The 25,488-nt window shown below is 26.7% G+C and overlaps 2 protein-coding genes across 2 annotated transcripts; both read right to left on the bottom strand.

The window, feature by feature from the left end:
* Positions 1–1,813: 1,813 nt before the first annotated feature.
* Positions 1,814–24,701, bottom strand: LOC132918368 (UV-stimulated scaffold protein A-like). Its single transcript, XM_060979567.1, has 12 exons — positions 24,032–24,701; positions 11,820–11,930; positions 11,444–11,666; positions 11,167–11,287; positions 10,845–11,102; positions 10,619–10,753; positions 8,121–8,308; positions 7,859–8,013; positions 3,108–3,306; positions 2,909–3,046; positions 2,696–2,829; positions 1,814–2,207 (listed from the first exon to the last, which is right to left on the bottom strand). The coding sequence occupies exons 1-12, from the start codon at positions 24,145–24,147 to the stop codon at positions 2,105–2,107; spliced, it is 1,881 nt and encodes a 626-aa protein (XP_060835550.1). The 5' UTR covers positions 24,148–24,701; the 3' UTR covers positions 1,814–2,104.
* Positions 20,387–24,032, bottom strand: LOC132918376 (arrestin red cell). The gene has a single exon (XM_060979578.1). It carries the CDS (start codon positions 23,652–23,654, stop codon positions 22,386–22,388), a length of 1,269 nt encoding a protein of 422 aa, XP_060835561.1. The 5' UTR covers positions 23,655–24,032; the 3' UTR covers positions 20,387–22,385.
* Positions 24,702–25,488: the final 787 nt, after the last annotated feature.

Raw genomic sequence — 25,488 nt, 5'->3', positions numbered from 1 at the left:
GGTATATGTAAACTGCGTCCAAACGACCTTTTTTTTTATAAACTGTGCTCGAATTTTTATCTATGTCAACAATGTATAATGTAACCTGCGCTCTTCAATGCTACAAAATGCCATTTCTAAGCCCAGAAAGTTATATCTAAGTATTTTGTAAATTATTTAACGAAATCAAAGCCTTACGACGAACTCCACGATTTACGGATTATTTAATATACCTATGTATTAAAAAGTGAAGAAGCTCAGTATCCGCCTGAAATATGGGCACAAGCAGTAGCAGAGCTAACTTTAGTCACTGATGTACGCGAGTCATTTTATTATCATTTTAATTCTAGTTTTTATACAACTTATCCAAATATTTTTATGTATGTAGAAAAATTAAAAGAAATTCAAATAGAAGCATAAATAAAATTAAATAGTATAAATAAATAAATATTTATTTATTCAAAATAAAATTATATCTTATATATAATTATATATTAAATATCAAAATTCTATAACCAAAAAAAAAAAAAAAAAAAAAACGTGAAAAGTTTAATTTATAAATTTAATATTGATGCAATTCCAATTAATGAATATGCATCACCAATATGTTATTATTTTTCCTTAAAGTTTAGAATCACTGAATTATTATAATAATATACATTTATTTCATATTATATTATTGTTATTTAATATTTTTACTTATGAATTAATAATATCTTACTGTAAATACCGTAAAACAATGTGAATAGGTTCATAGTATAAATAGGTAGGGACAGAATATCTTAAATGATTACATATTTTCAAAATTGCATTATATATATTAAAATTTATAATAAAAAGAAAAGTTTTAAGTTTCAAATAATAGTGTTTTTGACCTATAAATTATAACAAATAATTGCATCGTTATTATTAGTATAGGTATGTAGGTAACTAATATTAAAGTCCAGGATGGTGTATATTCTGTTTTTAATAATTTAAAAAATTGAGGTTAAGACCTTGTTTTTACAGTTTAGTTATTATGTAAACTATGTAAGTATCTAAGTACCTATCAATAATTATTAATAAACTAGAAACTTAGCTTTTTTACTCAATAAACACTCATTATGCTATCAAATTTTAGAAAATGTAGTATAATATAGATTATAGAATATAGATTTCCATAACTTGTATTAATTAGTCTGAAAAATTATAGTACGTAAGTAACGATTCATTAGAACAGAATTAGCAGTTTTAAGAGCCTGTGTTTATAATGTGTAATATATTAAGAATGAGCGACTTGAATTTAAAAAAAATATTACAATATAAGTAAAGCAATGTATGAGTTATAAATAGGTATTCCTCTGCGTCACTGCTTATTTTAAATTCTGGGAGAAGCAGTGAATGTATTGATTTTTCAATGATGTGTACCTTCTTTGGCTGTTGTCACCTTTAAAGATAATAAGAATACTTCAATTTTCATCTTTGAGGGTGATTTCTGATAGAAAATCAGATCTAGATTTTAGTTAATACTTTGGCAACATACAGACAAAAAAATAATTCTAATATATTATTTTAAATCCAAATGAACAAAATATTAATAGAGGATTTTTAAAGGAATATAATCCATGAATGAATCAATTACATATTACTTAATTCTTTATCTTTTCCATGTGAAAAGAATAATTTAAATTAGAAACAAAAAAAATATTTAAATATTTAAATAGAGAAAAAAATTTAATTAGATTTGGATGAACTGGCTACCGTTATCTAAATTACTACAATAAAATTTCCATCAAAATGAACTATTTATAGGATTTAGATTTTTTAACCTTCAATTGTCAAAGAAAACGATATATTTTTCAATTCAGATAAAAATACTTCTATAATTTTTTTTTTTTAATGAATTATTCTTTATAATTAGCTAGTATTTTAAGGAAAAAAAATTTTTTCTATATATAATATGTATAAATAATTACAAACATATTGCATAATGATTACACTTTGCTTATAAATATATCACAAAATTTACAAAATAATTCAAATACTTTAAGTAAACATTTTTCACATAATATAATTATACTAATTTTTAATTAAACCTTATTAACTATAAGTTATAGAACTTAAAAGAACATAAAAGACAAACAAATTAAGCTGTATCGTGGACGTAATTGAATTGATCTCCAAATTTATCTCGAAATTTTCTCTGATCTATTCCATCTAAAATGTTAGCTACTTTCTTCACAGATGATCTACAAGTATAATTAAACATAATAATATTATTAAACATAACAATTTCTCATTATACATCATTTATAGAGTGAGACAATTTTTATAGATTGTGATTCAAAAGTACATGGTTTTAATTTATATTTATTGAATTTGATGCAGCTGTGATTGAACACATTACGATATGAATATTACCAGGAACATTGATTTAAATAGACAATATTAAAATTGAGACAATTAACAAACAACTGGTGTCTGGTTTATGTTTTACTGTTTAAAAAACGCTATAACATTATAACGCTAATACATTTTCCAAATTATTTTATTAACATTCCAATATTTGTATTATTTTACATTAAAATATACTGAAGAATATATTGTACATATCACTATTGTAAATTTAACACTTCACCACTAAACTTCTAATATCTTGTGCTAATTTCTTTATTATTAACTTTTATACTTGATAAGTGATAACTGATAATGAGTTCACAATAAAATTCAAACTTACTTTTTGAACACTTTTTTTTCCAGTCGGGCGCGTGGAGTATCCTGCTCTTTTTTTAAATTTGTCAGATTTGAATTTTGTTTTCGTTTCCTTCTGCTTCCTTTTTCCGGCATTTTAAGATCAACGCCTGTTTGATGCTATACCGATAAATTATTGTCTACATTAAAACTAGTATAAAAAATATAATTGCCATCAAAACTTCAAAACGCATTCTACCTGTATGTCTCTAAGTAACTGTGGATTTTGCCAATCAGGTACATTCTGTTTTTTCTCTGTTTCTATAATTATTTTGTTTTCTGGATTAACAACTCGACCGAGCTCGTCTCTCGGTACAATACGTCCATGAAACGGACACTAAAAATAAACAAATGTAATAACTAAATATTTTAAGTTTAAATGGTTGTATTTAATTTACTTTAAAACGATCTTCTCTTGGGCATAATCTTCCACTTGGCAATGGGGTTCTACACTGTCTATCAACTCTTTCGAATTTACCAGTAAATTCAATAACTCGAGTGCGTAAAATTTCAGATCCTCCTGGCTGTATAATACCATCGCAGTCAGTATCCATTACAGAATTCGAAGTCCAAAAACTATGACCATCTTGATTTGTACTGAAAAAAATTGTAAAATTTAATATTTACAAAAGCAATCATAATTTAAATTTGGGGCTTTATAGAAATCTATGTTTGTAAAACACTCCGCCATCGAAAATAGTTTCAAAGAATGTATATACCTAATGTTTAAAATGTTAAATTATTAGTTAGTCATGACTAACAACTGCATAACATTGCATGTGTTTGGAAAATATATATGACAATTAATAAAATGTTAATTAATGTATACAAATTATCTATCTAAACTATACCAATTCGACACCCAATAATTTTTTTCGTTAACTGTTTTTTGTATTTTTTTCTTTATATATGTAGCGGGTAAGGTATACAATTTGGGCGTTATATAAAATGCTCTTCATATATTAGGCAACATAAATAATAATATTTAATGGTAAAGTATAGTCAAAGTATAATGAATAATGATATATATTTATACTATAATATTTATATTATTAGAAAATAAAATATTTTTTTAACTTAAATATCACTTATTATCGCATGTCTGCTCCGTGGCATTTTTATGAACATATAGTCGCTCCACTGCTTTGTGTAAGCACTTCCGTGTTTTATATTTTTATACACACGTATATAAGTTGTAACCCTGACAACCCAAAATGGAAAAATGTTATTATTATTATTTTATAGGTAAGTTGGTAAGTCTTTGTTTTCGATATCGTCGTTACTGTTCGATGTAGTTAAAATATAATTCTTAGCTGTTTCGAGGTCTTCAATTCTTAAATTACTTATTATATTTATTGACAAAAGTGTACTTTTTAATCCAATTTTAGCTTTTGTACTGAACGGTATACTTCGTAAGGTGAACGTTTTATTCCTGAGTGCAATGAACAATTTTTCATTAGCCATACTTTATCCCCTCACTCAATTTATTAGTACAGTTATTTTTCAACCGAGTAGCAAGGATATTTCTATTGTCCTGGCTAGCTCGTTCGATAGATAACCTTGGCTCTGTGGGTAACGAGGTTCGCCATGAACTATTTTAAGTTTTGGCTACATTACACATATTTCAGTAAAGTTAAAACCTAAATTACTATTATCAGTATTATCCGATTGTAAAATTGATGGTGCTTCGAAAGTTGTTAAAATGACTAATAATACGTAAGCAACTTCGTCGGCACGTTTGTCGTTTTCGTTTGTGAGGTGGTCCTGATAAACCAATATTAACTCATAAAAGCCATATGATTGTGCTTGCATATCTACAAAGTCTATCTGAAAGCGAAAATTTATCTCAGAAGATTGGTGATACCGCCAATCCTTTCTTGGCTATGCTTCCTTTTTTTGATACGATTCGCAACTATTTAAATATAAGATAATCATATATCTAGTGATATTTTTGTATTTTAAATTTACCTCGTGTTCCATTCTGTTTCAACCACCGTGACCAATCGATAAATGAAAATATAATATCGAATGACTCTTTATTGTGTACATTATACTTAATTTCGTTATTTTCAGATACTAACTTATTAACTTAACTTGTTCATATCAAAAACTTTTAACACATCGTATTTTTTTTATTAAGTTTGTAATCATCCAGTTCCTTTATTTATTATTCTTTAATTGAATTATAAGTGAAATTTAAATGAAAGTATTTGAACCTTTCTTTTTTAACAAATTATTTAAACCTGCATTAAACTTTTCCATATTCGAATTTAAGTAGATATACACAATTGAACTGCACTATGTAGTTAGAACTCGGTAATCTTCGGAACCGCTTATCAAATTGGCACCAAGTTTTACACGCATATTCCTTAAAACTCGGGAATATTATACAGTTTAGTTTTCCAACTTAAATAGATTGTTATAAAATGGCTTACACAAGTATTTTGTTTTGGACTACAAAAATCAAAAAGTTTTTTGTTTATACGTAGGGGTATTAATGTCATTATTGTCTACAAATATAAAAGACTTTTATTTAGGTAAATACATACAATTAAATAGGTAAATATTTGTACCTTAAATACTCAAAAACTACTGGATTAATTTTAATGATAATTTCAAAGATTGTCCCTTAGAGATATCAAGAAAGATTAGAGAGTAGTTTCAACCACATTCAAAAATAATATATAAGTTCTATATCCAATCCGCCGGATCGGCAGTTTTCTATCTCATTCAAATTAGTTCAAAAATCGAGATACGCCAACACAAATTTAACTGCAAACTGAGGTATAATATTAATATAAAGATACTTACAAACCTACATAAAATGCCATATTTTATAAATTGTTAATTTTTTATTTTTTCCTGAGCGAAGTCAGGTTATGCATTTAGTATAATATAATAATAACATAATATAGGTGCGACTCTAGCCGTGCGACCTGTGAGAAATGCATGTAAGTACTTAAATAATTAATATTAATATACAATTAATTACTATATGTATAATTAATAACTTATATCATAATTACAAAAAAATTAATATAACCTACATTGATAAGAAAACATAACACGACGAATATGTAAAATATCAGTCTAGAGGTCTATATAGACTATCTAGACATCTAGTATCGAATATTTTATGTAGTGTAAAGTAAATAATAAAATCGAAATAAACTAAAACGATAACAAACTACAAAATACAACTATTAGAACCATTCAAAGAAAAACTATAGACGATAAAAATACAGTAATATTAATCGATGGCATTATTGCAAAAATAACACAAGTGCGCACATATGTGTTTTTAACGATGTAAAACACCAAAACACATTTAACCATAAGCATATATTAAATATATTATATATGTATAATGTATAGTGTGAATAAAATATTTTCAATATATTATAATTTATTGTATTATAAATAACTCACAAGCACATCAATGGACGATGTTAATGCGATATTTCATATTAATTTTTTTCACGTCTATGAAGTTGGCTCACCCACTTTGGCGTAACAACTCAAAATCTTCGCTAATAGTCTGCGAATTAGTCGTTTATGAGCTGCAAACAAAATACTATTTCCAAGTTATAAGACAACATGGGTGGGCCAACTTCACTATCAAAAAGTGGGTTTTGTGGGTAAAGGGTCGAACATTTTGAAAATTAACTAACAAATTCTCGCAAACCTCAAAGCATCTTTTAGTATAAATTTTGAAACTTTAGAGTGACATGGGTGGGCTACGTGAACTTAGCTCACCCAATTTTATTTGGTTTGCAACTCATAAACGGCTAACGCACAAATTCTAAAAATTAACTCGCTAATTCTCGCAATTAACTAGCAAACTATAGATGAAGATTTCGAGTCGCTACGCCAAAGTGGGTGGGCCAACTTACGAACGTAATGTTTTATCACACAGTTAAACTATTAGATGTTAAAATTGGCTGGTTCTGGCGCACGAACTGTAATGTATAAATTACAAAGGGGTAAGGTTTGTTTTTTTAATTCATACAGATTTTTAACTGACGCTTGCACTCGCGTAATCGTACTGCCCGTCACGTGCGTGTTTTTGTTTAGGAAAAAACAAAATTCGTCACTATACAGGATCAGTTATTACTTACTAGTGCCGCGTCGAATAATTATTTAAAGAAACCTAAACCATATTTGAAAGAATAATAATATAAAAAGTATTTAGTACATGACTTACCATATTATAACTACGCGCGTTCGTTTGACGTAACTCTGACACGCAGTGAGGTTAGGTTAAGTTATAACTGTTATAAGCTTGTTATTCATTAAAAATCAATTTTTAACACCAACGTTGCATTAAACGGTAACTCGGGTAACTCGTAAATGATTAATGAGACAACGCTCCATAGCCTTCTATTAAATCTGACCACGAACATTGTATTGCTATACATTTAAATATAATATTACTTATAAAGTTGTACATATTTATAATACTTTAAATACCGATTTTAATACAACTGGGTGATGTCAACTAAATAGTATTTTCAACCTTAACTATTTTTTTTACATCACATTCCCTAATTCTTCAACATAAAGCCCCGATCCAACGTAATTCTCAATAAGTGATCACAGAAAAAAACATAATTCAACTTAATTTTATATACTTAAAATTTTTTGAATAAATCACAAAACTTAAGTCTACGAACTTCATTTTTTTTTCTGGAGACAATTATATTTATTTTTTTTGTCATAATAACACTCGACTTTTCTTGCTTCCCCTTTTTTTTACTCTAGAGTAGAACTGACGAACTGTACACTATTGTCTATTACTATTTAAGTGACCGAAACACCAACATTTGTTTTCTCCGTCTACCTCCCATAAAATTTAGAAAGAATGATATCCGTATTTCTACGATTACAACTATCTAGTTCAGTTTAGGGCAAAGGCACCTATATTATATATTTTATAAAGAATATTTCCTGTGCATTGACTGAATAGATTCCGAAAACAGAATTTCATATAATCAGAATATGAAAATTCCATGCTTATTTATTATAATATAGTTAGTAGATTTCTGTGCTTTTATTTAAGTACAAGGTATAGTTTTAAAATTTTCAAGGTCACCGAGACGGAATGTTTTTATAATTAAATCTAAATTTAAAAAATCATGATAATATTTACGGTAAAATACGAGGAGCTGAAAGTTGTTCGTCTTCCCAGTGATATAGATCGATGTCAAACGGTAACTTAGGCACGTCTACGACACTACTGCGATTTTCATCTCTCTCTGAAACTTTTACGGGCTCTGCAGCGCGATTACTACCATCATTTTGAGTCTTAAAATAACGTACATATATGTATATACATTTTTTTTTAATATCATGTCTATTTAAAACATGATTTCACCGAAGAGATTATACTAGTATTTATATTATATAAGTACATTATTATCAGTTTTAGCTAAACATTGAGCCAATAGATCATCAGCGTAAGATTTAGGGAGGACTTCTTCCATGTCCGATTCGCTGGAACAATCATCACTGTCTCCGTAGTACGTGATTTTGTTTTCTCTGCTCGTCAGGTCAATTAAAGAACGCTTGAGTTCGATCGCTCGTTTTAGAAGTTCTCCATCTATTTATGTACAGAAGATAAGCACAATATTAAAACTAGACCAAAACTACGAGTATACAATGTACGTACATCTGTTCTCAAAAATAAACAGTTATAGATATCTTTAAGAGTTTAAGACTGTAATAAAAAATTGTTGTATTCACAATAATTTCTATATTTAACACTATTAATCATTATTGAATTAATTTTAGATTCTGAGCAGAGTGATGAATGTATTGATTTTAAAATGATGTGTGTTTTTTGTTTTATTTTTATGCCAATCATCACTTTTTGGAACAACGAAAAATGCTTCGATTTTCAACTTTGATGTGAAACTTAAATCAAGTTGATACATAGAACACTTTCCCGTGAATTATTAAAAAAAAAATTAAGAAAACACGATAATTTTTACGCAAAACCATTTTTACCAAATGTTTATACTTTCTGTACATTATAACACTAGCAAAATGTATTTACTGTTTTTGTAATTATTCACATATATATTAGAGATTAATTATTTTAAATTTAAAATCATTTTAACCCGACAATCCTAGGAAAAGACTAAAAAGGCGGTGGTGTCGGGACCTATTAATTTAGTTAATTACCTAATCTTTATTTTTATTTATAACTTTATTGTTAACTTATAGAAATGTATATAAATAGCTGACAAAGTGTCTTCACTGGAAGGCTTCTTAAATCTGTCCTTTCCTCAAGCCACTTATTCAATTATCTATTTTACTTATTGTTCATTTTATGTAACAGATTGTGAATAAAAATTAAATAAATAAAAAAAAATTAAAAAAAAAATAAATAAAAATCATTTAAATTTTTTTCTATTGATGTCGATAACAACATTTCGCTCAATGAAAAGGCTTTATAGGTACAATGTTTCTCATTAATTGTTCTTATGCCAATTAAAAAATATTTTAAGTACATTATTACAATATTTTTTTATAAGTGTATAAAATTAGAATTTTGACAAAATTGAGAAAATTTATAAATTGTTTTATAATAAGAAATTTATAAAAAAAATTTTTTTATATGATCAAGATTGATAATTAAATACAATATTTTTTTTTTTACTATAATAAAAAAAATTAACTGAACAGTAAGATTCTTTCTATAAAATCATTTTAAGTTTAAATTTAGGCGATATAATATAATTAGATATTCGTTTTTAAAATAACTATTATCAATAAATTTTTGAAATTTAGTAATAAATCAAAACCGAATAACCATATAGATACCTGAAATTTTCATCAAATGTTTGTATCATCATTAAAATTAGTAAAATTTTAAAAATATTTTAAACTTTTTTGAGCTATTATTAATAGTTCATTTTCAAATTTTCTTTTTTTTCTTTAAGCTTTGATATAACATTTTTTTCTGGGTCTCAAAGCTTCAAAATGTAATACAAAGTTTCTAATATAAGTTGTTATTATAGCTATTAGGCAAGATTTTTATTTGAAAGTATTTCAAATTCAAATTTCGAAAAAATAGTTAGTTTAATATAATTTTTCAGTTAAAAATTTAAAAAATGTTCAATTTTAAGAGCTAAGAATTGAAAATTTAGTAGAAGATTCCTCTAAATATTTTGTACTATAAACAACAGTTATTTTATAGACATTTTAAACTCAATTTTGAATAAATTAGATATTTAAATGAAAAATAACAATTTTAGTTGTTTTATTGTAATTTAAAAATATTATTCGTAGGTACTTAAAACTTTTAACATATAAATTGTTTACACATAAGAACAGTTTCAAATTCAAAGTTTTCGTCAAAAATTAATTTAAACTGCTAATTACAGTTGATATACTAATAGTAAAATGAATTACTTTAATAACAATATCGTGAAATATACTTAATAATATAAACTGATTGCAGACCATCTCCACTCAAAATCATTTTTCGTATACGATGATATAATATTGAATTCAAAGTTAACACATCCATAATAGTGACCAATTCAACATCTATACAGTAGAAGCGGTACCCACTTTTTTACATTTTTATTATATTTTATTATTTTATTGTATTGGTTTACAAGTATATTATGCTGTTTATTTTTTCTTTTATTTCAATAACTCTAGGACTCCACACGCGTATTCTCAATGAAACCCAGTATTCTTAAAATAAATCTAATTAATTCAGTTAAAAAATAGTATATAGCTATAGAGACGCGTACTTAGTTAAAACGTAGTTAGTTAATAGTTAAAAGAAATTGTAGGTACATGCACTCATAAATTCAGATAATTTTTGAGGAGTGCAAACGAGAAACGACACAAGGTCTGTCTCACGTGCATGATAATATATATATAAATATATTACTCGAAATTCTTGCTATGTCTTGCAACCATTTTTTGATTATTGGCAAATACTTGTCGGAAATGAGCTTAACTTGTTCATTTGCACTTTCAATTATAGCCAAGTTGTCTTCGGATTTCTTCACCCTCTTTCGGAAATCTAAAATAGCCAAAACAAAAAGGAAATTAAATACACGCTACCAGTACATACATCAGATGCAAATCTGAAATTCAACAAATTTAATAATCACCCCGCCTCAACGTGACTGTCACGGTGTGCGCTGCAGGGTCAATTATGCCAGTTTCTCTGCACCTTTCGTTTTCGTTACTCGACTTAACCACAGCAGCAATTTTTCCCCCAGTATCCAACGACAAAAGTTCCGAAGGGCTCGATGGAGGGACAATGTCTTCCTCCGCTTCAGGTATAAAAAACTCTTCCGGAATGGGAATTAGCAATTCCAGACAACTCTCCAGGGTTCTAGCCGCAATAGTTATTTCCGGTTCGAGTTCTGCGTAAAAGGTTCACTAAGGTTAATTTATAGCTAAAAAATAATAAATATATAGTGTCTATACCATTTATTTCAGACTCGATTTTTTTCAATTTCTCTTCGTTGAAACGACGTTGTCGCTGTTCCCTGTCCTCCAGTAGTCTCGCTTCGGTAACGGATAGCACAGTCATTGATTCAAAATCAATCTGAAATTGTATACACGCCCCACTCATTAAAGTTAAAGATTATAATAATTGACTAATGTATTGTATCTTTATGTAGTAAAGGGTTTAACAAAAAGGATGTTGTAATATACACTACACATATTATAAAGAAAATATGACGATATCATAATAACCTACTTTTTTGTACTTGTTCAAATACTTAAACACAAAATTAAATTCGTCTTTAAAATCTTTCCCAAACTCGTCGCTCCATTCCTTAATGCATCTAATTGAGTAAATTTCCAAATCCGTCGCGAATTTCTTAGGCGGCGGCAACGTTCGTCCTGCATCTGTGTTAACTGTGAGTTTTAGAAGAACTGAAATATCGACGATTATTAATCTTCTAAAATGTTCAAATTTCCTAAAATAAATAACATGATTATATTATTGTATTATCATTCATCTATACTAATCTATTGACTCTAATTCAAAAAATAACAATAAATTATACAAAAACAGTATAAAAGTAGATTTAGTAGGTGTACCTACGTAAATAAAAACATCAAGTACATACTTAAAAAGACGATTACAAATTCGGAGTGCACTCAAACGAATCTGAGAATGTTTCTCTTTGAGTTGATGAAATAGTAATGCATGAACTCTGTCGATGTAAATTGAGGATTTTCTAAAAAATGTCCACGTGTAAATAAAGAATTACATAAACAATTATCCCTATATTCGTATAATAAGTACAAATACGAACAACAAATTATTTACCTATCAGCTATTGCAGTACAAAAGTATTATTCATATTAAACTATATTTTACTTTAATCTGATGAATTCATTTATTTGGTATTATAACTCCGTCATTTTTACATAATGTCAACACTAAACAATATAAATGAGCTACATTTTATTGTACCGTATTATAGTACCTAATAGATAAAAAAAATATTAGGTATATAGTAATAAGAAATTATATATATATATTGTATAAAAATAATAAAATTTTAAAAATTATATATGCTGTTTCGCTTAAAAAAGCCTCAAATAGATCTTTTTAAAACCAGAATGACTTATCTGCATAGAATCTGAGCTCAGGCAAACAAGAATCCATGAAATTACAATCCATCTGCGTCTCTATTTGATGATCTCCCGTTATAAACATATATTCTTTAAGTAGGTATATATATGCATTGAAACCCGGTCAACAAAATTAAATATATAACTATTGTAATATGAGTAAAACTCAAATAACTTAAAATCGTTGCGAGTCCTATCGTTCTGGGTGGTACGTATTAATTCATATTGTATACAAGCAACTTTACTTCGTTACACATTATATACCTTATGAGTAATGGTATTGTACTTAAATAATATATACTTATGTTCACAATTTCACATAGTACATAAAAAAAACGCGAAATTATAAAAAAAAAAGTACCATTTATTTTTATGACATGTAATAATATGCTCACATATCATAATTATTGTATATTTAATTATTAATTAATTATACTTGTAAGTGTAGGGAAAGGGTTCCACAGATTCCGACATTTGTTCAAGGCTTGTGTCCCTTGTATTTGCCACATTTTAGATTTATTATACACATACGTTCTTTTTTACTTAACTTCTATTTTCACATCTACTTTTTATATATATTTTCAATTTATTTTACTTTTACGTCATTACAGGTAGGTAGTCAATTACTTTTATTTTAAATTTTAAGAAAATTATAAAATTGAAATATATTATATAATAGGTACAAACACTGTAATTATCATAAATAATTTTATAATATTTAATTTGTATGTGTTTATATCAAAAATATGTCTAGAATTAAGAAAAAATTCATGATTGATAATCATAAAAGTAGATAAACCTATGTGATTGTAGTCATAAGTATTTGATTTTAAATTTGTTTTTTATTTTTTAAATATATTTATACTATAACTATATAACTATAAATACCATATTTCTATTAATTATAATAACAATATAATCTGTAACCAATGGCAAACATTTAAATAAACAAAAAATATTCGATTTTCGTAAGTCAAAACTAAATTCGTGTATCATGTATGAGCCACTTTATAGCAACCAATAGGGGTTGAAAAAATTAACTATATAAACACCCTCCAGGTTTCAAATAATTTTATAATATTAATATTAAATACCATACAAGTTATAATATACATAACAATCATTATGTTTATATTTATACATATATATTAAAAAAAAAATCAATGTCATGTTAAGATAACCTATATTTATTAATTAAACGATGATAAGTTCAAAATATAAATAATAATTTCAAATTCAAAATTTCAAATAACATCCTAAAAACAATAATAAAAACGAAGTCGTTATTTACACACACAATGCGTTTGTACTTATTTAAAAGGTTATTAATAGAGTAAAAACTCAAAAACAGGCTTCAGCGACCACACTATGAGTATATAGTATCTACCTACACATCGCGGCGAATGACAATATCCTATTATAGCAGACTATACATACTTTAGTAATGTTAAAACTATAAAGATAATGCATAATAATACAAATACATATTTTTATACCAGTAATGCTAGAAATGACGTTTGGTTTTTAATAACGACGTATAAATATAATATTATAAGAACTAATGGACTATATTATATATAGTATTTTACAACACTACAATAACAACAAATAATTTCTGCAGTCGAATTTATATAGATATATAAATAATGAATATGACTACGTATCTACTACTCTATACAGAGTATTTCTGAAATGGATAAGTTCACTAGTATATTATGTGTACTCACTAATGTGATGACCCAATAAAGATTTTTTTCTTCAAAATTTGGGTTTATTCAAATTATTTTTAAAATATTATCTTAAATATAAAAATAAACACTCATCAAGTTATATTTTTTGAAAAATATTCATACAAATCGAGGCGCCACGTCCATAGGCAGAAATCCAGAAGGGGCTTAAGGGGACTAAACTTCTATAATTAAAGCCATTTATTTTATTTCTAGTATAATGGAAAATTGATATCATTATTTCTTAAATATTAAGTAATTAATTGTTATAAATAATATACATTTAGATTTTACACATACCATATTATTATATCGATTTATATGACTTGAAATTTAATAAAATCTTTCTGTAAATAGGTACCTACCGTAAAACAGAAAAAACAAATTCATAGTATAAATATTAAAATATATATTTTAAAAATAAACAAAAATTAAATTGCGTATAGTAAAATTCATAATATAATAAACGTAAAAGTTTTAAGTAGTCACGAATGTTTTTAAATTATAACAAAATAATTAAGTAACATCGTTATTTATCTTAAATTAAGTAATTTCATGTAAACTTCAACTTAAAATTACAAACGTATTCAAATGTCAATAAAAAATAATTATCTACATTTTTCAGAATTTATGGTTTCAGTATGAACCATTTCTGATGAATACTGTATTAAATTTTCAAGACAGATATTAAACGAAAAGTTATTACAAAATAGTATATAATTTATTACGATTTGATGAATTTTGTTAAAATTCTAACTTCAGATGCATATAAAAAAATTATGCCTACATATTTTTAATATTTTTATACAGATATAAGACTTTTGTGAGATCTTGTATATTTTTTTTAAAAACTGGCCAGGCAAATAAACAATTATAAAAAAAAAAATAAAAAAATTTGTCATGCCAATCAAAATAGGTAGCTCAAAAAAAGTTCAAATATTTTGAACATTTTATCACAGAATAAATATATATATTCTGTGATTCTATATTTATTATAAGTAGCTATGTATTTGATAGTGTCCAATCGAATATTAGTCCACGAGTATACAACTCAAATAAATTACATGTATCTATACTCAAGACCTAGGGGAGGGGAATGTTCAAACCTCCAAATTTTTTTTTACATTATGCAAAATTAGAAATTATTTCATCATTATTTTATACACCCCTTACTAAAATTTGTATACAAATTAAATTTGTAATTATTATAATAATTAAATCTATCTTCCGTAGTAATACTAATAATAAAATAAATGACTTTAATTGCAATATTAAAAAACCTATATCATAAAATGTACTTAGTGATTAGCAGTCTGATAGACCTGCCATCGTCATCGTTACTGCTCGTATACAATGATATAATTATCAATGCGTATATACTATTATATAATATGATATACCTGTTTAATTTCACGCCAAAAGACAGAATATTTTTCTGAGAATTTTGATGAAATAATCCAATATCGAATGATCAGTTTAAGTATTTATAGTTTAGATGAGTATATGGAGGTTGTATGACACACACAGCCACACAAGGTTACCCAACAAAATATGAATATCATCTTGCAATATCATATTACAACTTCCCTCATCTAAAACATAAAATATTTTTAAAAATCAAAATTCTCAGAAAATATTCTGTTTCGAAATATGAAATTGAAAAAACAAGTTAATACGTTATTATCATTCAAAAAAGTAAGAAACTTATAAAATAATGATGATAAAAATCGTAAAAACATAATAATTTATTTTTCAAAAAGGCAATTAGTTTTATATCAAATTTTATAAAAAAAAAAATATTTTCAAAAACGTTAAATCTTTATTTTTAAATATTAATAAGATTGGTGCCTATTATACATTATTAATTTTATAATAGACGTACAATAAGCACTGATGTACAAAATATTTAAGCGTTTGCTGTAATTTTACGCTACAAATTCGGTACATATCTCTTGATTATTATTATTATTATTATTTACTACTACATATACTTACTTGCTTACTTACGATAGGATGCTAATGGGCCGTTTTATTCTGCAGCTACAAATTACAACATTGGATCGTAGCATCTCAGATAAGTATATTGTATATTATAATATTCAGAAACCAATAAATCTGACCATCTACAATCTACGAGTACACTTTATTATAACTTATGTTAAATTGTTTTCGATACTCATTCGTCGTGTTACGTGAAGGTGAATTTTCTTACCTTGTTGAATGAGAATTTCATTTCACGTACCTATAAGTATTATACTCCTCAAACAAAAGTTTATACAATATAATATTTTATAATCAATCGCCGGGATTAAATATTTGAACAGGACGTTAAAAGGCGATACTGCGATAGACTCGTCTATTTAAATTACTTAATAGTGTCGACAAAAATTGCAGCTTTTGAGGTATGAAACACAATATTAAGAACGTAATAATTTAAGCAAACATTATTTTTTTTTTTGTTTATTCAGATCAAAAATATTCATTTTATACGTGGCAAAAAAAATTTTGTACAAGTTGTGGGGGAGAGTTAACTATATTGTATAAAGAAGAAAAATATTAAACTTTCTATTTGGGTATTAATAATGACATAACTGTAATAAAACGTGTGAAATGTATGTATAAATTAAGCAGTTTACCAATTGCGCTTGATACATTTTAGGATTAATCGACATATTACAATACCTAAGGAAAACTTATTAGTTAGTTACAATTATATAATAAATTAATTGAGTAACCAATCTTATTTCTTCACATTTAACAAGTTATACTTTACTTGCGTGATCAAATGTACATAATTAACTAATAATAATAACTAATAAAGTTTCACAAAATTCCCGATACTGTTATAAAATATATTATAATTTATAACCAATTAAAGTAATCAATTGATCAATAAATTAATATTTAATTTTCAAGTATTTTAGTGTAGATTGTTTATGTTGATGTTGACGGAATTAAATAAAACAACAATATTTTCATACCTAAAAGTAGGTAAATTTGAATACAAGCGCAATTTGTATTCTGACCCTAAAAAACTTTGTTTTAGGCGCAATTGGTCCATGCCCATACATTATACGCATACAGAAATTGGTTTTTGAGGAAGAGGGTGCTCTACTGCTCTCCGGAACATTTTAGTAATAATTAAAACGATGAACGACATATTTTAATAATTTAAATATACCCTGAAAAACTGTTGTTTATCAAAAAGGATTTATTAAACAAGATTAATATACAGGCGCTCAGTTTTTGGCAACAGTTAATAATTATGATAGTAGGTACTTCCTGCCATTGCGGTCCGAACTTAATTAAAACATACCGATTATATTGAGTATAATAATAATAATACAAACTCAAATATGTACTATAGATTTTAGTGACTATCATGATATCGGTACCCCACTACTTCAATAAAAGATTAATACTATATAATATATACATCATTGCATCGCATAGAAATTAAAAAATCATACACAATCGTGCAGTAGTATATCTTAAAATGTTACAATAATATATTCATAACCTATTTTAGTAGGCGCAATATTTTGCATTTTCCATCGACAGTATGGAAGTATTATGCAATATTATTACTTATGCATAATACGATATTGTATCTCGCACCTATAGATACGTCATAATGTTATACTGATAAAACCGATTTTTTTTTTTGGTTAGGAATAATAATCGCGTAGGATTTCCATTTTCGATGAACAACACGATTACATCAAAATCCACATCAATCTTTTAATTATTAGACGGCTTTTATTTGGGCGAATAACCCAAAATAAAATATCATTTGGATGAATTTATAATATTTATATACATTTCATTTGGGCAAAATGTACACGGCCCCCTCCTAATATATGATATGTCTCTCTAATAAATCAGTTTTGATAATACATCGCATTCCCAGTTTTAGAACTCTGAGACCTCAGTGAACTTTAACTAATATGGTTAAAAATATGTAGTAACTATTATAAAAAAATGTCGTATAGACATGTATTACTTCCCTTGCATTTTGGTTACATATAGTCATGTATTCACAAATTCACGAATTACGGTACATGGCACACACATTTTTTTTTTTTACTAACCATATTATTCATTTATTTATAAATTCACCCAAAAGATCGGTTATTTTCTCGTCCAAACTATAATATGTATATACTCTACTCTTTACCTAAATGTTGGGTCATTTGCCCAAATAAATAAACGCCCAATAATATAGAATCCGGCTAGGTAGTGAAAAAATGTATTGTTATTTTTTCATTTATAATACAACAACCATACCCGCATTGTAGGTCAAAAAATAGAATTAAATAAATTATGCCCAAACTCAAAATTAATCCGACGTGATGTGATACGTCTATGTATATTATCTATGTAGGTGCATATATTTATTTTATTTTTTTTAATTGTAACAATAGATTACAATAAACAATTATTTATATTATATGAAATATGAATTAAATTTTGTCGTTTATAAATCAGAAGATACTACAATAATTAAATAAGTAGACCCCACAGATTTATTTTCATAAATAACTTTCATACTCTTTTGTGAGTAAACAATAATTATTTGTCTCACGACGATTACACAGTAGACACTCGGGTAGTGTCGTAATGAATTTAAGCTCTAAAAATGTCATGTCTTGTACATCAATTAAACGAAAATTTACGATTACACATCAATAATATCCAATAGACGCCAATATTTCAAAAATTTTCGGTCAATATGAAATTATATTTCAATGATTAAGTTTTGCTCAAAATCATTATTCAAGCGCACTACCCTGTTTTAATTGTACTATAGTTAAATAAATAAAGAGTTCCCCATATTAAAATCGACGATCAGAAGATTTTTATTTTTATTTTACTTTTACACACTATTACCTATATATAAGTATTATGATATTATGAATATTATGATACATAGTAGGATGAGTAGTGAGTACCTAATAAACATTTAATAAATAGGAACATAATAATAAAATATATAAGAGAGAAATTTTTTTTATAGATTTATATTTTTATTAACCACAGTATAGTATTGATCACAAAAATTTGAATTATAAATGGAAATGGTATAAGGTAATATATATATATTATAAGCTGAAGGTACCTAATTGTTCTAAAAAAAGCCACGCTTTAAAGCTAAAAACATCACTTAAGTAAACAAATAAATATGTTTTACAATATAATTAAAGATGGTAAATACTAAATATGTATAACTGTTTATATAATAAATTAATATAAGTTAATAGTTAAGTTATGTCAACCAAAAGTAATAGGTAACCTAATAATCATTGGTTATTATTATTGATTATGTTTTTTTACAATATTATTTTACATTCTACTCCAAAAGTTAATAAGTTTCATACACATGGAACATTACAGTCACATACAAATCATTCCATACATTAAAATAGTTATTTTTAAACCTAAAAAGTAATCAACATAAGAATTAGGATTTACATATTTTATTTAAGGTAGTGACCCCAAGGTTTTACCCACCTAACAAAATAATGTCAATAGATATTGCTTTTAATATTTTTTATTTGATATGTATTTGAATTATTTTTAAGCATGTGCATAAGAGCAAATATCTGAAGATTATTATTTTATAACAGTAATCATATAGGAGTACCTCAATGCCATAGTTTTAAATCAGATTCAATTATTGTGCGTACATACATATGAAAAAAAAATATTTTCCCACTTAGAATTAGCTATTAATAAAAAATAATTGATGTAGATATAAAATGATTAATACAAATTAAATGCAATTTTAGTTAAGGTTTGGTTAAAGCACCACCATCAAAAAAAAATTTATCTTTTCTTGCTTCACCCTGTTTTGCAAATTTATATCAACCAGAGCCACGTCTAATATTTAATATTTGAAATTAATTTGAAAAATCAAATAAATATCAACTATACTTACAGTAAGGTAGTTATTTAAAAGCTTAACAAAATGTTTAATGCAAGTATATTGTGTAAAAATAGTTAGGTAATTATTCAATAACTCTTTTTCTTAAATAAACAATTTTAATTTAACTATTATATTGTACATGTCTCAGTATATTTTAAATTATATTCTTATTTTTCAGATTCTTTAAATAGAAAAACAGTTTAATTATGCTCATAAAAATGTTACAAACTAGGGTATTAGGTATAATACATCTATCTACATACTATTTTGATACAATAAATTTTTAAAGTTAAGGTTTGGACAATACCACATAAAAGATATAAATTATTCTATGAGGTTATTAATATTAACCATTTTAAAGGACTAGACTGTTACAAAATAAAACAAAAATATTATAAACCTATAAAAGTGAACTTCAATTTTATTTACAACCAACATGAAAAATTAAATTAACAAAAAGTTTAATCATGCATTTTATTTTATCACTTATTTTAAAATAAAATTGTGTAAAAACCATATTTTGAAAATATATTTGGTTAAGGTTAGTTTAAGATTTTTAACAGTGAATAGAATAGAATATAATGTATAAATACTGATGTAATTTAAATAAGTCTAAAATTGTAATATTTGTGCTTTATAAATTGATATTTAACTTAATATAGATAGTATTCACCATAATTATTTTTTTGTTCAACAGAAACCAACATTTTAACAAATAGAATAATTGGATAAACACACATTTACACAAACAAAATAATAACAATCAGTAACAATGTCATAGTCATTGTCAGTTTAAGAGTTTAAGATTCATACATCAACTTTACATTGAATATGATTATAGTTTATAATAAACAGTACCAAAATTTTGACAAATTGTTAGTAATGACAGTAAAAAAAAAAAAAAAATATTAAAAAAAAAACCCTGTCAATAAAAGTTTAGATCATAGAATATTACTGGTTACGTTCAACTAACTAGGTTTATCTTAAGATTACTTCCAATACATAAATCACAATACACACAGATAATTTGCCTATTAAATTATTACACAATATTCGATTACATAAATTATTTAACAATGGTTCAACTTAATATATTCAAAATCTTATACCTAATTCTCGATTGTCAAAACATAATTGAAAAAATATAAATTGCTTAGATGTTTGGTAACCTAAATAATCTTCTATACTACATGCAAGTAAGCTAATGCCGTGGAATAAATAATTTATAAATATTAATTACAAATATGTACTGGCCATTATAACTAAATAAATTAAAATAATTCATAAAAATAAACAAAATTATTATTGTTATTAAACACAAAAGTGAAATCAATTTGGCACAAATAAAAATGCTGATACGCTGCACTTGAGTATTATTAAGTATTGATTATAATATATTATACTACCTAGAATATATATTTTAGGTAGGAACTTACTCAATTTTTAGGCTTAGATATTGAAATAAATATTTTAGCATTTTGAATAATAATTTATATTTATAATATAGATCTTTTAAAGAAATAAAATACCTACTACATTTAAAAAAAGTATACTAGACAATAAATTAAAATATGATTGATTTGACTTTTAACAATTGGAGGAATGTTAGAACTACTTGTGTAACCATAATAAATAAACTTTAAATGCACACTAATACATTTAATCAGAAAAAAGTATTAATAATAAAAAAATAAAATAAAATTATACAAATGTCCAATTATGGTTTTAAAAACAATTTATTTTTTTTTAAACCTAATAGTATTATCAAACAAGTTTTTTACATGGTATCTACTTGATAAATTATAGATTATTAAAACAAAAAATTTCCTAAGTTTTAGTTTTTTAAACTATGCTTTGTTATACCTAAATAGTTTATAATAAATTAAATGCCAACACAATAATTATTAGGTATATAAATAGTTTTATTTGGTTTTAATAAAAATTACAGAAATATAACATTAAATTAGTAGTGAATTTTTATATAATTTGGTAATAATTAATTAAGCTACAAAAATAATATTAGAAGTCTAATAGATGATGTATTGAATACTTTATAATAACAAATTTAATAAATTAAAAATTGAATTAAATGATAAATTTTATTCCTACTACCCTTGGGCTCTAAAAAATTAGATCAACGTTAACAGTATTGCGCATAAAGTTCCGACAAAAAGTTAAAAATTTCTTATAACTGCATAGTATCTTTTATCAATTATCATAGAAATCAATTTCTATCAGTTATAGCAATATTCATGATTTCCATTTAAGTCTATATAATTAGAATAGACATACTGTGATTCTATTTGATAGACATCCAGTAGATTTATGTATTATTTACCTATACTCAAAACTGAATAATAAATGAATTCATAAATTCACACAGATTCACATGGTTATTTAAATTAATCATTACCAGCTTTTAGTCGTAAACGAGCAAAATCTTCAAAGATGATATCTTCATCGTGAGATGGGGCAGGGCTTTCTTCATCTAATTCAATCAAATTATCAACACGTACACCGTTGTCATCAACTGCTGTACCAGAGTTTACAATATTATTGACTATTGGAAGTACTTCCTCTTCAGGCTTAGGGTGCATCAAAATAAATGGAAGTTCAGCTGTCAACTCACCTGCTAAAGCGCCCAAGCAAAGTTTTACCTTCACTTTATATTGAACAATAATCCCTAGGTTTTCTTTTTGTGAAGGATTGCTCACTATTGTTGAAGAAGCAAGATTTGTATCTTCATGCTTTAATTGCCCATCCAAAGCTAAGCCACGTTTATCTTTGTTATTGTGCAAAGTAGGTTTAACTGTATATACTTTAGATAAAGTGAAACCAGGTCCAACAGGGCAACCGTCTTCACTCTCTAATTCAGCAACAGTACATTTATATTGGGCAGTGGAAAACAGACATATATCAGCAAATTGTCTAACAAACACTTTTACTTTTTTTACAGTTCGATTAGAATTATTGGCTATGTGGACATTTACTGATATACTTTCCCCATGGTAGTAAAGCTCTTTGTCCAAGGATGCTTCTAAGTATAATTTGTTCGGGCTCATAACAAACTCTTTGTATACTTCAACTGATGGTTGCACTTCCTCTTTTTTGGGTGCGTACATAATTTTTCTAATAGCCAGCCTTATTGAATTTCTCTTGTGAGGTTTGTCTTCGGCTGTATCGCCAACAAACGCTTTGAATTCATAGTCTACTCCACACGGTTTTCCTGTATCACCCGCAGCTGGTTGCAATGTAACAGATGCTGGGCAATGTGGTGGTAATTCAAAATAAAATGGTATAGCATTTGGACCAAGTTTCTTGATCAAACGTTCTTGTAGCCTAGTTGGAGTTCGTATATTTCCAACAGGATATATTTGTTCAGATGCTATATAAAGATCTTTCCGAAAAGTCAAACCCAGCACATCCAAGTCTTCACGGCCATATCGAAAAGCGGCTAAAACATGGCCAAATACTTTTCTTCCTTTGACGTAATCGGGATCGACCAAAACCACGCCGTCGATAGGATCAACATTGGTAATGTGATCAACAAAATCCCTTTTACCCAAATAAACAGTAATTTTACCGTTCGGTGAGCTTTTCTTAAACACCCTGGTTGGTTGTCTAAGATTACCTCGGGCAACAGAGTCTGACTCACCATTATTCTTATCCATAATTATTTTTATAGGTATATCAGGTAATTTATTAATATAATAATATAATATTGGTTATTGAACGATTATGACTACAATAGCTGCTAAACAGGGTGACGCTCAGGATTGGGTTGACGGTGCGGCATAGTGACGTATGTTTTTATAGAGTAAAATACTACAAAACAATCTTATAAGTTTCTCTGCATTTAAACAATGATTGTTTGTAGGAATTAAACAAGATTATTATGATGCAGTTATGGATGGTGGTGGTGCTAGAAGTAGTAGTGATGGTGGTGGTGTTGGTTGATAGTAAGAATAGACGATATTATTGTACAACGAGTAGGTAGGTATACGAATTATGTTTTTGAGCGATTTTGACTTAAGATTTTGACACTTACTTGCAGATGTTTTCAATTTCGTCGTACAACTTGCAATCGACGTCGTTTTCGCCGGTACTGGTCAAACGTTCGACAAGTTGAGCTGCACGGCTAGCTATATCGTAGTCTAGTGTCATGCTAGACCAACAGCTGGTTTCTAGTTAGAGAGTAGTGCCTTTGTACGACCGTCTATCGCGTATGATTAGCGCCAACTAACGATGGCGAGCTGAAGCTGTAGTGAGGAAGACGACGACGACGACGAGGTATTAGCAGATAGCTGGAATGATCGGTGTGGTTCGTCGGTCACTGATTGTCGCGAGGATGAACGTAAAAGACGTGCGACAGCGGTTGTGCAGCGACGACAAACGAACTCGTCATCGGTGACAACGAGTATTCGCGACGACGGCAACACCTACGCGACGTATACACGGGAAATCGATTCGTAATAATAACAATAAAATTTGTCTCGCGCTATCGAATTGTTTTACAGTCGATACTACAAAACTAATAACTATTGTTGTTTACTTATCTGTTATTAAATAATACTCATTATAAGATGATTATTTTAACATAATATAGGGCGAGATGATATAATAATTATATTATTATTACTATCAACTATATTCCGTTTGCGTCTGTGGAGTACGATGATTTTCCGTTCCGCGCTCGAATAATAATAATAATAATATGATACGCGCATACTACGGCCGTGCGATTAGCGCGTGCGTTTGTATGCGTGCGCACGCGCAAGAGAATACGTGATTAATAATGTGCGCATGTAATTCAGTAATATAATAATATTTAACTTTTATGATATCGTTGTAATATCAAAGTAATATTTAATAATTTATTTTTTTCTACGTAGTATATACGTTGCAAATTTTAATGCCCGTTCAGTTCATAGTTTCACACGTTTCCTCCCGCGATCGGATTATCAGAACTTACGTCACTCCAATACACCATCATAGACCTTAAATTATTGTAGTATAATAAAGTCTATAATACACACAATATTATATTATGATAATAATAAAACATTTTATAATAATATATTATACGAATATGCGATATTTTTGGCAAAAAGTAATTCAACCGACAACCAACCTATAGGCACAGATCTGGAAATATGAAATGAGGGGAGTTAACTTTTATTTACATAAAGATAAAAAATGATCAGTCATATCAGTAATAATTATTTTTACATTTTAAAATGTATAGATTTAATAAAACGTATTAAATATTTATTAGTTTATTATATTATACATAATATGTAATACGTCAAGAGAGGGTGGTAAAACCCTTAACCCCCATTAAATCCGAGCCTGAACTTATGTGATAAAGAAGAATAAAAAAGAGAAAAATAATTAAAAAAAAGGCTAGGCTAAATATTTTACTGAATATTGCACAATTCTACAATACTACAACACATGTAACATTTATGATATATGGAACAAAAATATTCAAAACATTCGAAAGTT

This window comes from Rhopalosiphum padi, chromosome 1 (assembly GCF_020882245.1).
Source record: "Rhopalosiphum padi isolate XX-2018 chromosome 1, ASM2088224v1, whole genome shotgun sequence".
Lineage (NCBI taxonomy): Eukaryota > Metazoa > Arthropoda > Insecta > Hemiptera > Aphididae > Rhopalosiphum > Rhopalosiphum padi.
Note: the sequence above shows the minus strand (reverse complement) of the source record. Positions and strands in the feature narration are given on the sequence as shown.